At 37.7% G+C, this 15504-nt stretch overlaps 1 protein-coding gene across 2 annotated transcripts in view; it reads left to right on the top strand.

Annotated features, from left to right (window-relative positions):
- Positions 1 to 15232, top strand: part of PPP3CA (protein phosphatase 3 catalytic subunit alpha) — a 295408-nt gene extending 280176 nt beyond the window's left edge. The window contains exons 12-14 of one of the 2 annotated variants that reach the window (XM_081046328.1): positions 6407 to 6504; positions 9485 to 9514; positions 12632 to 15232. In XM_081046328.1, coding sequence (XP_080902454.1) covers positions 6407 to 6504; positions 9485 to 9514; positions 12632 to 12828 — 325 coding nt within the window. In that variant the 3' untranslated portion in view covers positions 12829 to 15232. The remainder of the gene's footprint in view (positions 1 to 6406; positions 6505 to 9484; positions 9515 to 12631) is intronic. The other variant, XM_081046329.1, reaches the window with a different exon arrangement.
- Positions 15233 to 15504: the final 272 nt, after the last annotated feature.

The raw sequence follows: 15504 nt of genomic DNA, 5'->3' as shown, positions 1-15504 counted from the left end.
ACTGGCTCTTTCAATTTCTCCTCTTGCTATTTCTACCCTACTCCTGGTAGAGTCACTAAAAAGTAACTAAATAACTTGATGCCACAAGCAGGGAGCCGTGAGGAAAATGAAAAGTATTATCATTTTTTCTCCAAGACACCAATCAAAGTCAATAATAGCTCTGCGGTACCCAGTCAACTCTTGAAAAGTCATGTTACAGCTGAACATAGAGCATCGTTGCTCCCTTCAGCGTAATGAATGAGGCAGCCTTTGCTCTAACTGAACTTTTAGCACTCATTTCTTCATTCAGTAATAAATAGAATAAAACTTAGGTCATCAGTTCTGTACCATAAAGGAAAAAACAGCCATATAAAGGTATAGCAGGTGGGAAATGAGGCCCTTTTTTTCAGTATGTGGACAACAAAGAACTTTCTGATTAATGGCATTTGTACAAGTGTGGAGATGACCTTCATGGAGAGATGGCCTAAGAGTGTTCAAAGCCCTGGAAGACAAATGCAAAGATCCTTAGATAGAAAGTAGGTCAGCAGATTTGAGGACCAGCATGGAGGCCTGTGTGGCTAGATGTACTGTGGGGGCAAAGTACTGTAGAAAGATCGTAAGCTCAGTTGGTACCTCTGCACAAACACTTATTTATTGTGCCTCAGATTTATCAATAAATACTCCTTTTCCTATCTGAAATCTCTATAAGGAGAAGTAAAGACAGCCCCAGAATTTCCATGTGAAAGTACATTTAGGGATAAAGTAAAAGCCTTTCTTAATATAAAAAAATGTTTCTGTCTTTGTTAGTCTTCAAACCACATGAAGGCGGTAGGAGCAATGCTATAAATCATCAGTAGGTCTTAAACTAGAAAGTCTCTCTGGTCCCCTGCCTATTTGTACGTAAGATGTAATTATTCCCAGCTGAAAAATGGTCTGTTTGAACCCAATGGTGTCAATGACTTGACTAAGGTTGCACATACTGATAGAAAATAAAAACAAGGTATATTTTATTGATTTTCTATAATAAAAGTGTCTCAGTAAATTTGCAGAACAACAGGGGTCTTCACATCCAGAGAAAAGTAAGTTAAGCTTGGTAAGTTAATATTGAGCATTAACTGTGTACCGTATACTGAGTTAGACGAAATGAATACTAAATTGAAATGCCACACATGTTAACTATCATCAGTCAGTGAAATATGTGCTAAATATATGCAGGTAGGCTCTGCTGTGGAAGAAGACAGCGAGGAGCCTTGTATTTCCTGAAAGGAATGCTCACTGAGGCAGAGGCTGGCATTGCAGGAAGCTGTGAAGGATCAGCTGGATTCCACTGGGTGGAGAATCATAGTGATGGCATTTCTGGAAGCTGAGAAATCGTCAAGAACACAGTCACACAGTCCTAAGAGCAGCGTTTTATGGGGTGCTGGTTAAGTGCCAGATGCCATACCCCTCGGTGTATGCACTTGACAGGAATCCACACAACTAACTTGTAAGGTCAGGTTGACCTCAGTAAGGAAACTGAAACAGAGAGAGGCTGTCCAAACTCAGTAAGCACCACTAATGAGTGTCTCATTTGAAAGTGAACTATGTAGTCAATGAATTCCAAGTATTTAAAAGAGCTGGATAGTTCATACAAGAAGGTGAGTGAGGAATCCAGTATAAAAGAGGCTGAAAATGTATTTAAGTCCGGATCCTTGATGGCCTTGAATACTAAAGCATTTCATTTTTTGTGTGTAGGGAACGAGGAACCGGAATGGTTTTTCTGGGATGAGAGGCATACTCTAACCCAGGTTTAAATACTGTTAATGACAGTGTGAAGATTCGATAGCAAGATGACGTATTGGTGTCCGGAAGAACATTTAGGAAGCTGTTGACATGATCCAAGCTAAACTAGGCTATGGAAGGAAAGATACAAAGGAAGGGACAAAATTAAGGAATTTGTGAAGCTGGCAGTTTTAAGATATAGTGAATGAATGTGGATGGTGGCACAAAGCAGCCTTTGCAGGTAAAGTGTAGGTGTCCACCAATCACATGCACACACATAAGACTTCTGTTTTGAAAGGAACATTGTGAGGAAGCGCAGGTGCGGAAGGCGATTTCTCTGTTATGTGTGGAATCTGAGGAGCCAGCAGTAGACGAGCTTCTTTCTCTGCATTTTTGGGCTTGGGTGTTGGTTCTAAACGGTGGTGGCAGCATTTTGCAAAGCAGATCCCACAGTGCGATGGGCACTGGTAGTTTTTCTGGAGGCAGAATGATCTGTTAGGTTGGTGCAAAAGTAATTGTGTTTTTTGCAATTATTTTTAACCTTTTAAACCACAATTACTTTTTTTTTTTTTTTTTAAGATTTTATTAGGGAAGGGGAACAGGACTCCACTGGGGAACAGTGTACACTTCCAGGACCCTTCCCCAAGTCAAGTTGTCCCCTCAATCCTAGCCATGGAGGGTGCCGTTCAGCTTCAAGTTGTTGTCCTTTCAGTCAGTCATGGAGGGCGCAGCTCAGCTCCAGGTCCAGCCGCTACCGCCAGTTGCAGGGGGTGCAGCCCACCATCCCTCGCCGGAGTCGAGGAATTGAACCTGCAACCTTGTGGCTGAGAGCCTGCTCTCCAACCAACTGAGCCATCCAGGAGGCAGCTTAGCTCAAGGTGCTGTGTTCAATCTTAGTTGCAGGGTGTGGAGCCCACCATCCCTTGCGGGACTCGAGGAACTGAACTAGCAACCCTGTGGTTGAGAGCCACATGTGGGAATCGAACCAGCAGCCCCCGGAGCCAGGAGCACGGAGCTCCAACCACCTGAGCCACCGGGCCAGCCCCCACAATTACTTTTAAACCAACCTCATAGTCTGGCTCTCTGGATCCGTGAGCTGTCTTATACTGTTTAATACACCTCTATACTGTTAAAATTAGCCAGAATACAAAACCCTGACCTATGCAGGAGGTGATGAGAGAGAGGAGTAATGTAAGAATATTCCACAATTAAGAGGATGTTAGTATTGTTATCTAAGAAATAGGAAGTGTTTTATTGGGAGGACTATGATAGGATGAATATGGCACATTTTCCTCTGGGATGCTGGAGGAACATTCATGTAAAGGTGGTTAGACATTCTGCCTTGGAGCTTCAGAGAGAGGCGAGCGTTAGAAATGCAGACATGGGAGTGAACACAAAACGGAAGCCGCATAAGCCGGAGAGAGTGAAGGGGAGGAAAAGCATCTTGCAGAACAGTGCTTCCCAATAGAAATGTAATGTGAGCCACATCTGTAATTCTTAAGTTTTCTAGGAGCCAGTTTAAAAAAAAAAATAGGAAGAAGCATGTGAAATTAATTTCAAGAATGTATTCTATTTAACACATTCAAAATTTTATTGCTTCAACATATAGTCAATGTAAGACTCATTAGAGACATATTTACATTCTTGTTTCCGTGTTCTTTGAAATCCATCATTACTGTTACAGTTACAGCATATCTCAAGTTATGTTTCAAGAGGTTAAGAGACACCTAAGCTGGGGGCTCCCATATTAGAAAGCACAGGTCTGGACATAGAGAAAACCATCAGCCAAGGGACTGAGAAGGAGACTCCAGAGGAGGAGAAGCACCAGGAGTGAAAGGGGTCCAATTTAGGGCACAAAGTCTTTCAAGAAGGAGGGCCTGGTCATCAGTGGGAAATATGGCAGAGATGTTCGTTTGAGTGAAAACTCAGCAGAGATGGTTGGAATTGAAAATGGGGAATCTGCTAGGGAACTTTGAGAGCATGGGTTTTTTGTGAGGCAGAGTGGCTGTCAGAGTGTAGGGAGGTTAGGGGGTGGGTGAAGTAAGTGAAGGGGGATGAGAGGAACAGGCTTCCAGTTATAAAGTAAGTATGCTGTGGGAAAGTAATGCATTGCATAAGGAATATAGTCAATAACATTGTAACAACTTTTTACAGATAATTACTAGATTTGTCCAGGTTATCATTTTGTGAGGTATACAAATGTTGACTCACTACGTTGTATACCTGAAACTCATATAACATTGTATGTCAACTATACTTAAATAAAAATAAAAAGAACATAGGAAGAGAAGAAATATAGTTGAGTGAAAAAGGGAGAAGGGGCAAAGAAACCTGATTTTGAATATGAGTTCAAAGAAAAAAACGTTCACTTCATTTTTCCAAATCAATATATTGGCATTCAGAACATTTCTTTTTTATGTAACCTCTAGTGGTTTGACAGCAGAAGCCTGAAAAGGTTGAAATACCTGCAGGAAAGTAAACAGTGATTAATTCACCATCTCACATCTAATATTTTAAGTAACCTCTGCAGTGAAGGATACAGAACTATAAAATATGCATTAATGCTGCCATTCTCCATTCTATTTTCTTTTGACTCATGCGTTTAGGAAATGTTTTGTCAATGTGGGCTGTGTACCAGGGGCTGTTCTGGTCTAGGCATTGTGATGCAGCAGCACTGAGCAAAGCAAACAGGAGCTCCTGCTCACCTGCAGCTTCTCTAGCCAGGGTGTAGTGAGCAGTGGAGCCCCCAAAAGGAAACAAATGACCTCTGTAGTTTTTCAGAGGTGGTAAGTGCTTTAGTTAAAAAATAAAATAGGCAAGGGGAGACAGGAAGCATAGAGGAACCTGTGATTTTAAATAGCGTGCTCAAGGAAGTCCTCACTGGAAGGATGAGCTGAGTTGAAGGCAGGGAGGGAGTGAGCCATGCTGATGTCCAGGGAAGAGTGTGACTAAACAAGTACAGAGAGGTGGGGGCAGGGTGGGGGTGTGTGGCTGGGTGTATTTGAGAAACACAAAGGTAAGTGGACGCTGGTAGGAGATGGCAGGTCTGAGAGATGGGTGAGGATTGAAGTGTGTGGGTTGGGGGCTAGTGTTTTAAAGCTCTTGTCAAAGGTAAAGTTTTTGTCTTTCACTCTTACTGAGAGGAGAAGCCATCGGAGACTTTTAATAGAGAAGTGACAGGAACTGCATAGGTATTAAAAGGTTCAGCCTGACTGCTACACTGAGAATAGTTATGGTGGAGGTGGGGAGGGAGAGGTGTAACAGCATGACAAGAATGGAGCAGAGAGACTAGTTAGCCAAGCCAAGTAAGAGATGCTGGTGGTGGTAAGTGAAAGAAGTCAGTCATAAAAGGCCACAGTTTGTATGATTCCTTTTATATGAAATTCAGAGAAGCAAACCTGCAGAAAGTAGCTTAGTGGTTATACAGGGCTGAAAGAAATGGAGAATGACTTCTAAAGAACAAAGAATTTCATTTTTGGAGTGACAAAAATATTCTAAAAATGACTGGTGATTGTTTCACAACTGGGTGAATATATTAAAACCATTGATTGAGTTGTGCACTTTAAATGAGCGAATTGTATGGCATGTTAATTATATCTCCATGAAACTTTTAAAAAGAGATGAGGGAGTAGCATTGTGAGAAATGTTAAGATACAGGAAACATTTTGAGGATAGAGCCCTCAGATTTGCTGATTGAGGACATATGGCATGAGAGGATGAAAGGAGCTAAAGAGGAGTCTTTGAAGCATAACTAAAAGATGGAGTTGAAGAAAGATTATGGAAGTGTAGCAGGTTTGGGGGGAGTTTAAGAATTCTGTTTGAGTCATGTTAGATGACGTAAAAATGTAGGTAGGTAGTTGCACATATCATAAACATTGGATTTATAAAAATGTATTTTTTTTTTTAGTTACGTAGGATTACAGATATGAGGTTATTCCTATTTCATGGTTCTTTAAGCATTATGATTAAGTGCTGTGATTAATAAATATAATTGAAAATGATGAACATAAAATTGATTGTAAAACATTCATCATGATAAAAAGATTTTATATTGGCAAAGCAGTGGGGAAACAGGCTGTGAAAAAGAAACGCTGGAAATTTTACCAGTTGCATTGTTGGCTGGTTGTCATTATTTTGCATGGTTATCATGTAATGTCAAAATTCCTTAACAGCCCCCCAAATGTAACTTTTGGTTTCCTAATCCATAGATGGATTATTTTTTTTAACTTCCCTTATACTCTCTGGTTTTCTCTCCCAAGTCAAATCAGCTTCATTTCTTTTTGCTGAGCCTTGGTGGGAAAGCTTGCATCTTCACTCTCCTTGGTTCATTTTGAAAACATGTGTGGTGCCCCGAGGATGCCCAGTAAACACTTTGTATTGTACTGCCTGGTTACTAAATCAGAATGATTTCCCGTGTTTATAATACTCAGAAGAGACTGAACCATCACAGTTGAATAAAGGTAAACTGTATCCTAGTCGTATCATTCATATAACATTACATCTAGATGAATGTAAGAAAATATAGTACGTTTTAAGAAAGAAAGAAAAATCCACAGAGCCAAGATGTAAATGTGAGTTGTTATATGCATTGTTTTTCTTTCCAATCTTTTCTTTTCCTTAAAAGAAAAGCTAATGTCCTCCCCCTACTATCATTGTGCCTTTGCAGAGAAGAGAGTGAGAGTGTGCTGACGCTGAAAGGCCTGACCCCCACCGGCATGCTCCCCAGCGGAGTGCTTTCTGGAGGGAAGCAAACGCTGCAAAGCGGTAAGCAGGCCCATTGGTGGGACTGTGTGCTCAGAGCAACTCAGTCAGCAGTATCGTTAGAGCCCTGAGTTATTCACGCATCTCAGATCGGTCTTAGTCTTAAGTTCTTCTAGGCTCAAAGAAGGACGGAAACCCCACATCAGCTTGACCAGTCATGTCCCACACAATAGCTCCCTCATTCACTGGAATAGAGTCTTTCCCCACCCTGCACTTCTTCATTTACATGTTGACCACAATCCAGGCCTCTCCATAGGACAACTCATTTAGGTCACCTACATACACAAACAGGTTTGACCACTTTGATTCAATCAGTTGCTAAAAACAGATTTTTAGTTATGTTTTACTAAATGCTCTGACTATCTATATGGCGGATAAACGCACACACACACAAACACACACCGTAAGTCTAGATTTTAGTGGAAAATGGAAAAGGTTTCTAAAAAGGATGATTTCATTATTTACTTGAATAGAAATTGTCTTTTCTCTGATTTATACACCCAAAACATAAGAGACTGAGTAGAACCACGTTTTATTTTTGGAAAGAATGAAAACATTTCCTTTAAAAGAGAGATTTTGTATTAAAAGATGTAGCTTTCTTGGACGAGTGCTGTCCAATAGAACTTTTTGTGCTGATGGAAATTCGTATGTCAGTACAGAAGCCACTGGCAATATGTAGCTACTGAGCACTTGAAATATGGCTAGTACAATTTTAATCTAATTTTCATTAATTTGATTTAAATGCCCGCATGTGGCTAGTGGCTACCTTGTTAGATAACTTGGTACTCTATACACTGTTTCACTTTTGTTACTTTTGTTATCTATTTTAACTAACACTATCATTAGACTGCAGTTTTAACAATACTCTGTGGAAATGTTGCTATTAGAGTAGACTTTAACAGAAACAAAATAAAAACAAAATACACTATAACATTTTCAAAACAATCTTAGCCTCTTGCTTATTTTCCTATATATCTTTCCCTGAATCTTTTTTGTGTTCTTTTTTTTTTTCTAACTCTGTCCCTCAATCTAGAAGGTCCAGGTGTGCTTATGATTACATTATTGGGACATACCCCTTTTACATAAAGCATTGTGCAATTTCATGAATACGATACTGCTCCATGATCACATCCTAGCAGCATCACTTGAATTTTTTTTTATGTTCATTTGAATTTATTCCAAAATCAGTATTTTTGAGTTTCCACAAAAGGAGAAAATTTTCTAAACGAAGATAGGAAAATACATAGTATTGAAATACATTCCCCCTATAGCTAAAAGTTATTTTAATAGCTTTTTTAAAAAACCCGGATTTTTTTCCCACCAAAGTAAACATGTTGTCTAAAAAATTAGCATAAATGGATCATTGGTAGGCACAAAATGCACAGCTACCTAATTGACATCTGCAGAGTTTTTGATAAGCACATTTTAAGGTACTACAAGTGTATTATCAGAAACTATGGCCACATTTGCTTTAGAAGGATACATTTAATAATGGGTAGTATATATTTCTAATATGTCGGTGCTGGTGCGGTTCCATATATTTTGTTTTACTTTTAAATTTAAGTTATTTAAGTTATTACAATTCTTTGTTTTGTTTCCAGATTTTCACTGGTATTTTAACGTAGGTTACTCAGTTTCCTTTTCTGTTACTTTGTTTGAAATCCATAGTTTGTGTTATTCTGTGTTGAACTCGCATACATAGACACACACATAACAGACATAAGTTGAAACCTTATTAGTCCCGAGAATTTGAAAACAGTATATGTTTTAAACGACATACATTAATACAATTTGAAAATCCATGGTCTGACGCCCCTCCCTGTCAAAAAGGAGAAACTAGTTAAAGCTTTACTATTTCTTCTCCATGGTGGTAATCATCCCACTTTCTTATCATGAGGAATTTAGCATGCACTGTAAGTAAGTTGCCCTAGATTTATAACCTTAAATTATAAGAAATATGCAAATTAAGGTCAAGGGGTAGGATTTTAATAGCAAACATTTTGGAGTTACAGAGAAGTTTTGCATTTTTTCACTTAACTAGGGAAATATCAACTAGCCTTTATAACATAGCAAGACTCATATACCTGTACAGGGGAAATATAAACTCTAACCTTATTATAAAAATTGCTGATAAAGCAATGGGCTTTTAAAGTTTTGCCTCTGAAATATGCTAATGTTTCAGTACTTAAGCAGAGTTTTCTTTAAAATGCTGATAGAATTATTGCTGCTATTGGCATGTTACCACTTGATTGTAACGTTGCAATCATTTTGTTCTCAAAAATGATATTCCAATAAGAAAAACTGATTTTAAATTGGATTGCTTGGCAAAAGAAGTCCAGACTACATCATTCCCTTTGTTTTCTCTTTCTTCCTCACCACTCTAATCATGCTTAGCATTTGTCTTTAAAGAATCACTTGCACTATCAACTCAGACACATTGATTTTATTCTTCCTCTAAATTTACACCTTCTGCTTTTCCATTGCAGTAGGAAATCGGGCTATTTAATATTAAATAGTGTGAATTACCCACTGACTCTATGACATTGCTTCAAGTTCTGCCATTTTGTCTGCCATTTTAAAACTGTAAATCATCAAGCATAGTAGTGGTTTTATTGAAATTTGTGTGCATTAAATGCACATTTTAGATTGACCTTGTCCCTCATCCCCTCATCCATTCAATCTAAGTAAAAGAAAACTTTCCTGAATGTTTTTCCAAAGGGTTAATCATTTTGTCACTTATTTAAGTGAGCAAAAACCAAAGCAATTCACTCAGAGAGCTGTATTCATCTCATAAATTAAACTTATCATGTTGTTGTGTTTTTCTTTCTTTTTGGCATTTCTGTTTTGTTGTCTGTGCCAGAATCCAGCACTTACAGGAACATGAATTCTCTTAGCTCCCTTGGTCGTCACTAATTTGTTCTTAGAGTTAAAAATCCTCTGCTCATTTTTCTCATTCATTTTGCACCCCCTTTCTTCTCTTCAGCTACTGTTGAGGCTATTGAGGCTGATGAAGGTAAATTGGCCAGTCCCCTTTCTGTTGTACCTGCAACAGACAAGGGCTCTGCTGGGTGTATTCATTTTCTTTTTGCTGTAGCTTGTACAGAGTGTGTGGGTGTTGGGCTAACAGTTGTGGCTCAGTATTAACCAAAATGTTCTTGCTTTAAAGGGGAAAATGTCCTTTTATGGTTTGTTTGTTTTTTTGTTTTTGTTTTTTTTTTTCCCTTAAAGCTATGTTTGACTTTGTATACAATGAACCTAGGATAGTCACAGAAAACAAAAGGATTATATATCTTGACCATGTGGGGTGGGGGTTATGGCAGCTGTTTTCACAAATAACGCATAAAACAATATTCTTTGAGCTGAACCATGTCCCTCCCTCAAATCACTTCAGTCAGCACTGAAAAGGAGAGAATAAAAATAGCTTTATGAATTCTAGTCTTCAGAAGTTTCTAGCAAGAAAAAAGATGTCCATTGGAATAGTGCTTTGTTGTAGTTCAACATAATTTATGTTTCTAAAAAATATTCCAACGTGAGACAGCTGTGTAGGAGATAAACAGTTCTGCTACTCTTATCAAATTTTAACTTACTGATATTTGTAGTACAGTGGGCACCAGCAAAGTGGCTGTGGAAGTGGCTGGTGACAAGAATAGTGACTATCGAGTAATCACTCACCTGATTGATGTTTGCTGAGTGTCTGCTTTGCGCCAGGCCCTGCGCTAGGTGCTGCAAGGGAAGTCACGACATGTCCATCACCAACTGTCCTGGCTCTGCTCAAGGAAAATAGAGTTGACCCTTTAGCAATTACTTTTTAATTGAGTCCTTTTTAAATATAAGTTACGAGAGAACTGCTTATCAACCTAGTTTTTAATGTTATACGTACCATACATACCCTCTGGAAATTTGAAAAAGAATAATTTGAAGTTCCCCTTTAAAACAAAATTCTTCAGTTGTATTTTGTTCTTGCAAGATAACTTTTTATTTTTCCCAAAATTGTATGCATATGGTCCTTTGATATGATGTAAAAAGTGCCACTTTAGACTCTTTAATTTGTATATGATTTGGATATGGTAGGGGAAATGATAGCACTGTAAGAGAAAATACAACTGCTTCCTAAATAGCAGTGAGTAAACTGCTATTTATGTGGGAATTCTCTATTCCTCTTGGCAAATTCTAATCTGCAGTGTGCATTCTTGTTGATAGTTTGGCTGTTTTCTGTGGTTTCTGTGACTCTGTGTTGTGTTAAGTATACTACCAATGTAAATTGCTAATACCCATTGTCTGACCAGCAACTACAGCAGAGCACATTCTTCTGTACTAGGATAGAAAAAAAATGATTAGAAATGGAGCCCCATTCCAAACATACTCATTGTCTTAACTAGATTTCGAATTTCTACACTCCCATCTTATTGGCTTTTAAAACCTAGAGATTCCACTTTTATCGTTGAAAGTAATAAAATCGTTTCTTAAATGATCATGATGATGAACTTTCTATATTTATTATTTATGATGAAATTGTATTCATAGTAGTTTAGAAAAAGAATAGAGTACCACTTTGTGCAATTGTTCTGTCCCTCCAAATAATTGAGTTAGTTTTCAGGGTGGGTACTCATAAGACAGCTCTATTATTTTGCAATTTATTACTAAATTAGAGAAGAATTAAGAAGCTTTGCTTTGGGCCTTGGTCTTTCCCCATTTCCCCATCTTCTTCCTCTCACAATTGACTAATCACCATGATGCTAACCTTTAAAATGCAGAGGGGGAACAAACTATTTCTCATCGTTTAATGGATTTAGAAGCAACTGTGTTATGTCTTTTAAAAATCTCATCTGTACTAATCAAAGGCACTGCACATTTGCGTAGGAGTGGCTGGCAAAGTTTCAGCTTGAAACTGCTTTCCTTTCTTTCCCGAATAAGGTGGGGGGAGGATAAAAGGTACCATGAAATTGTCCTTAATGAGCCATGGAGATGCAGCCCAATTCAGCATCGGTGATTGGCCCTTCAAAATCTGGCCTGCATTTCACAGGAAGTAAAGCAAACGGATGTCATTGGTTCCCCATTTACAGACTTTATTTTCAGCTTACTTGTTGGTGTACCCACTGAAGAAGTCATTGAGTTTCTTGCACAAATGCCTTATCCATCTCTGGAGCACACTTAAGGGTCACTGAAAAACAAAATCAAATTTCATTGCTCCCCCTTTGAGAATTCCATGGTTTTATTGAATAGGGCCATAGCCAGTCCTATTCGTTTTTGCTGAAACATGTCAAAGACATTTTCACCATGTTATTCTTGAAGTATCACTAAGGTCTGCATTAATCTACCAAGAAAGAGCTTTTCCTTTGACTTAGGCAGGAATGGCTACTAGATAAACATCAGTTTGGCCTGTTCGCTGCTGAAAGGCAGAAAAAGTTTTCTACTTAGTGATCTGATTTTGATTTTTTTGAGTTTCTCTTACCTTGTCACCCACTCCACATGCCTCCAAATTTGACTGGAGAAAGTGGGAGTTTATAACTTTATTTTTTTTCATGCTATCATTGATTTCTTTGCCAAGAAAGTCTTTGTAGGATTCTGAGATGGCATGGAAATGCCCCAAATTAATTCTTTTGATCTCCTTTTAGCTTCTGCTCTAAGCTCTTTACCAGAATTTTGGGTATACCTGTCTCAGTGACTGTACTGAATTTTCCATGACTAGCAGAATGGAATGGTCAAAGGAGGGCTGTGTTCCAGTCTGTCTAAGTCAGGGCATTTGATGCAGGATTCCGGTAACGATGGGGCCAGTTGACACTGTGGTGGGTCCAGAGACCGGAACCTGGTAGCAACTTTCCTCTTTACGTATCCGCTTTGGATGTCGTTGATCTAAACTTTTATGAAGACAAGAGAAATGTTTACATCTTACTCACTTGAAGAGGACATTTTGGTTGGCAAGAGACATTGGCTATTTTCAAACCTTTTGGTTATCTTCCAGTATGGTAAGGAGTCTGTTGTGTTGTGTTCAGGTCCCGTCACTTGTTCTCTACTAAAGGATTCCCTCTCTCACTGCAAAATCTCTAACATCACCTGATGCAACAGCTGGGCCTTTTGTCTTCCTCTGGCTAACCCGATTTTTTTCTTTTTTTAATGATTTTCTGTTTAGCTATCAAAGGATTTTCACCACAACATAAGATCACTAGCTTCGAGGAGGCCAAGGGCTTAGACCGAATTAATGAGAGGATGCCACCTCGCAGAGATGCCATGCCCTCTGACACCAACCGAAACTCCATCAACAAGGCTCTCGCCTCAGAGACTAACGGCACGGACAGCAATGGCAGTAATAGCAGCAATATTCAGTGACCACTTCTTGTTCACTCTTTCCTTTCTTTCCCTTATTTTTTTGTGTTTTTTTTTTTTGTTTTTTTTTTGTTGTTGTTGTTTTTGGAGCTGCAGGGCATGGTGAGGATTGCTGCATATCAGCAGTTGGATGTTCTTGCCTTTGAAGGTAGTTTATTTGCTGTGGGGGCCAGGAATTGGATTCAGTTTACACTATCATTAAAAAAAGAGGGAGAGAGATTTTAAAAAGCTATATTTTGGTGAGGGTGGTGATTGCGCACACCTCTTTTGGGTATGCCTTTTAAAAAAGCTTATAGGAAAAAAATTAAAAAGAAAGCTAATGCTAGTATACACTGCAACGTTAGGGAATGAACATGTTTTCCTACTGCATTGGGAACTTCTAGATAGGTTAATGAAAGGTCTTTTATTATGTTACTGGACACGAAATCTTTGTCTAATTTCTTACTCTATTGTACGTTTACAGTTGCAGCACTAAAAATGGATGACATCAAACATTTTTAACAAAATGATGTACAAACTAAATAAGGACTATTTATTGATAATGTTTTGCTACTCCTGTCAGACAATGGCTATAAAATGAATTAGGCAGTCTTAAAAAAAAAAAAAAAAAACAGAAAAAGACAAAAAAAAAAAAAAAAAAGAATGTTGCAAATTTGTTAAAATGCCAAAAAGGACAGTTTAATTTTGTACAGATTATGCTTACCTCAGGTTTCTTTAGTGTGCTTGAATGCCCTTCTTTCAATATAACACTTATTAATTTAGCAATGAATATTATTCTGTTTCTTTTCTTTAAGTTTTAAAAAACTGGAATAATTACATCTATCCTTTTTTGCTGTTTATATTTAGGGGTTTTGTTGATAAATCAAGTCTTGGTTGTGGCTTGCTGAATTAAATATTTATGAGTGGTGCATTTTTAAATACAGTGAACAAGACACCATATTAAGTACAGTGATAAAGCATCTATATTCTGTAAAAAAAAAAAACATCTGCCTATGCATGTTTTTTAAGAAAAAAAAAAAATGGCTGTATCGGCCTGTATGGGACTGTAATGCGCTTAGTGGTCTGACATATACTGGAAATGTATGTATACTGGCGTACTTTATATTCTCTAAAATGCTTAATGCCTTTGAAATTTTGTAATCAAAAAAGCTTTGAAAAAAATCTAAAGGGGAGAGTATTCTTAAAAGTTTTTAACATAAGCTTGTCAGTGCACATATAGATGGTTAGCATGTTTTAGCAACCTTGTGAAATTTAAATAAGTTTGTAGTTACATGTGAAACTCTAAATGCATGGTAACTGTTAATGTCATAATGGTTTAGTTATTTTGTTCTGTTCTGTCATGTGCCACAGATGCGTACTTTTTTCACTTTTTTCCCTTTGTATATCAGTTACGGGTTACAACTGGTTCATTCTGAAAACAACAACAAAAGTCCATTCATATTTTTTAACAATTGTATAAGTGCCCAAGTAATTCACTACAGCCTAAAGCCTTGCCTTTGTAATTTGACTTCTGAAATGTTGGCAATCAAAGCATGCACTTGTAACAATGACAAAGAAAAAGCATTTTATATTACTACTCAATAAAATGTGCATGAACTTAAAGAACTCTCATCCTTTCACTGAGTCTGCTGAAGGGATTTCTGTGCACAACCACCATTGCTGTCTTGTAGGTGCTGGGCCCACCACCGTGCTTCACAGATTTACTCTAACAGGCTTCTCTGAGGGCCTCGTGATCTCAGGTGTGGTGCCTACTTCTGCTGTAAGAAGCTTGGTGGCTTTGTGTCTCAAATCAGACAAGATAAATATATTTAAAGAGCAAATGCCATCTTCTGGCTTCCTCGAGTGTGGGAGCCAGTTAAGAAACCAGAGCATTCCTTTTTATTGACGAAACAAAATTTGTTATCAGGTTGTTTCAGTTGTATTGGATGCCCCATCTGCTAAAGCAAAAAGAACTCAGCTACTAAGTGCATTTTTATCACAGAAGAGAGTTGCATTTGTATTGATAAAAAATTTGTATACCAGGGCTTCAGCTAATATCTAATCACCCAAAGATTTAAGATACACCAAATTTCACTTTGTTTCTAACATTGTTCATTTTCAGTGCATTTTGTTTTATGTAATAAAGTATGCCTGTTATATTAAATAATAAGAATATGGCAATTAGTGATAGTATACCAAAACAAATGTGTTCTAGATATATTCTCTGACAAAGACTATCCCAAATTTATTTTAATGAATCCAAACATTTACCCCCTGTGGATATTTTTCCATCCAAAAAAAGACAAAAACAAAAGACATTCAAGGAAAAATTTAGATGCAACTTAGTAGAATGATGTGAAACAAATAGTAATTCTGGTACCAAGGTGTTTAATTTCTTTCTTATAACTGCAGAGAAAATGTCCTGACCAAAAAAAAAAAAAAATTTTTTTTTTTTTTGGGATTCCTTTCTTTTACAAATTGTGCTGAGGCGATTATGGCATAGAAATAAACATTTGACATTAAAATAAGCAGTTGATGTGAGTATTGCTTGGTATTTCTGCTCAGTAGTTAGGACAATAATACTGTATATTTTTGCATAATAATTCAGCCTATCAAATACATCAATGTAGAAATGAAGTTATTTCTCCAAAAAGGGTAACACTGCCAGACCATCGGTTATTAGGTCTATTTCCTTCACTT

The sequence above is a fragment of the Rhinolophus hipposideros genome (assembly GCF_964194185.1).
Source record: "Rhinolophus hipposideros genome assembly, chromosome: 1".
In the NCBI taxonomy this organism is placed as follows: Eukaryota; Metazoa; Chordata; class Mammalia; order Chiroptera; family Rhinolophidae; genus Rhinolophus; species Rhinolophus hipposideros.
The sequence above is the reverse complement of the archived record's forward strand: the minus strand, read 5'-3'. Positions and strand labels throughout refer to the sequence as shown.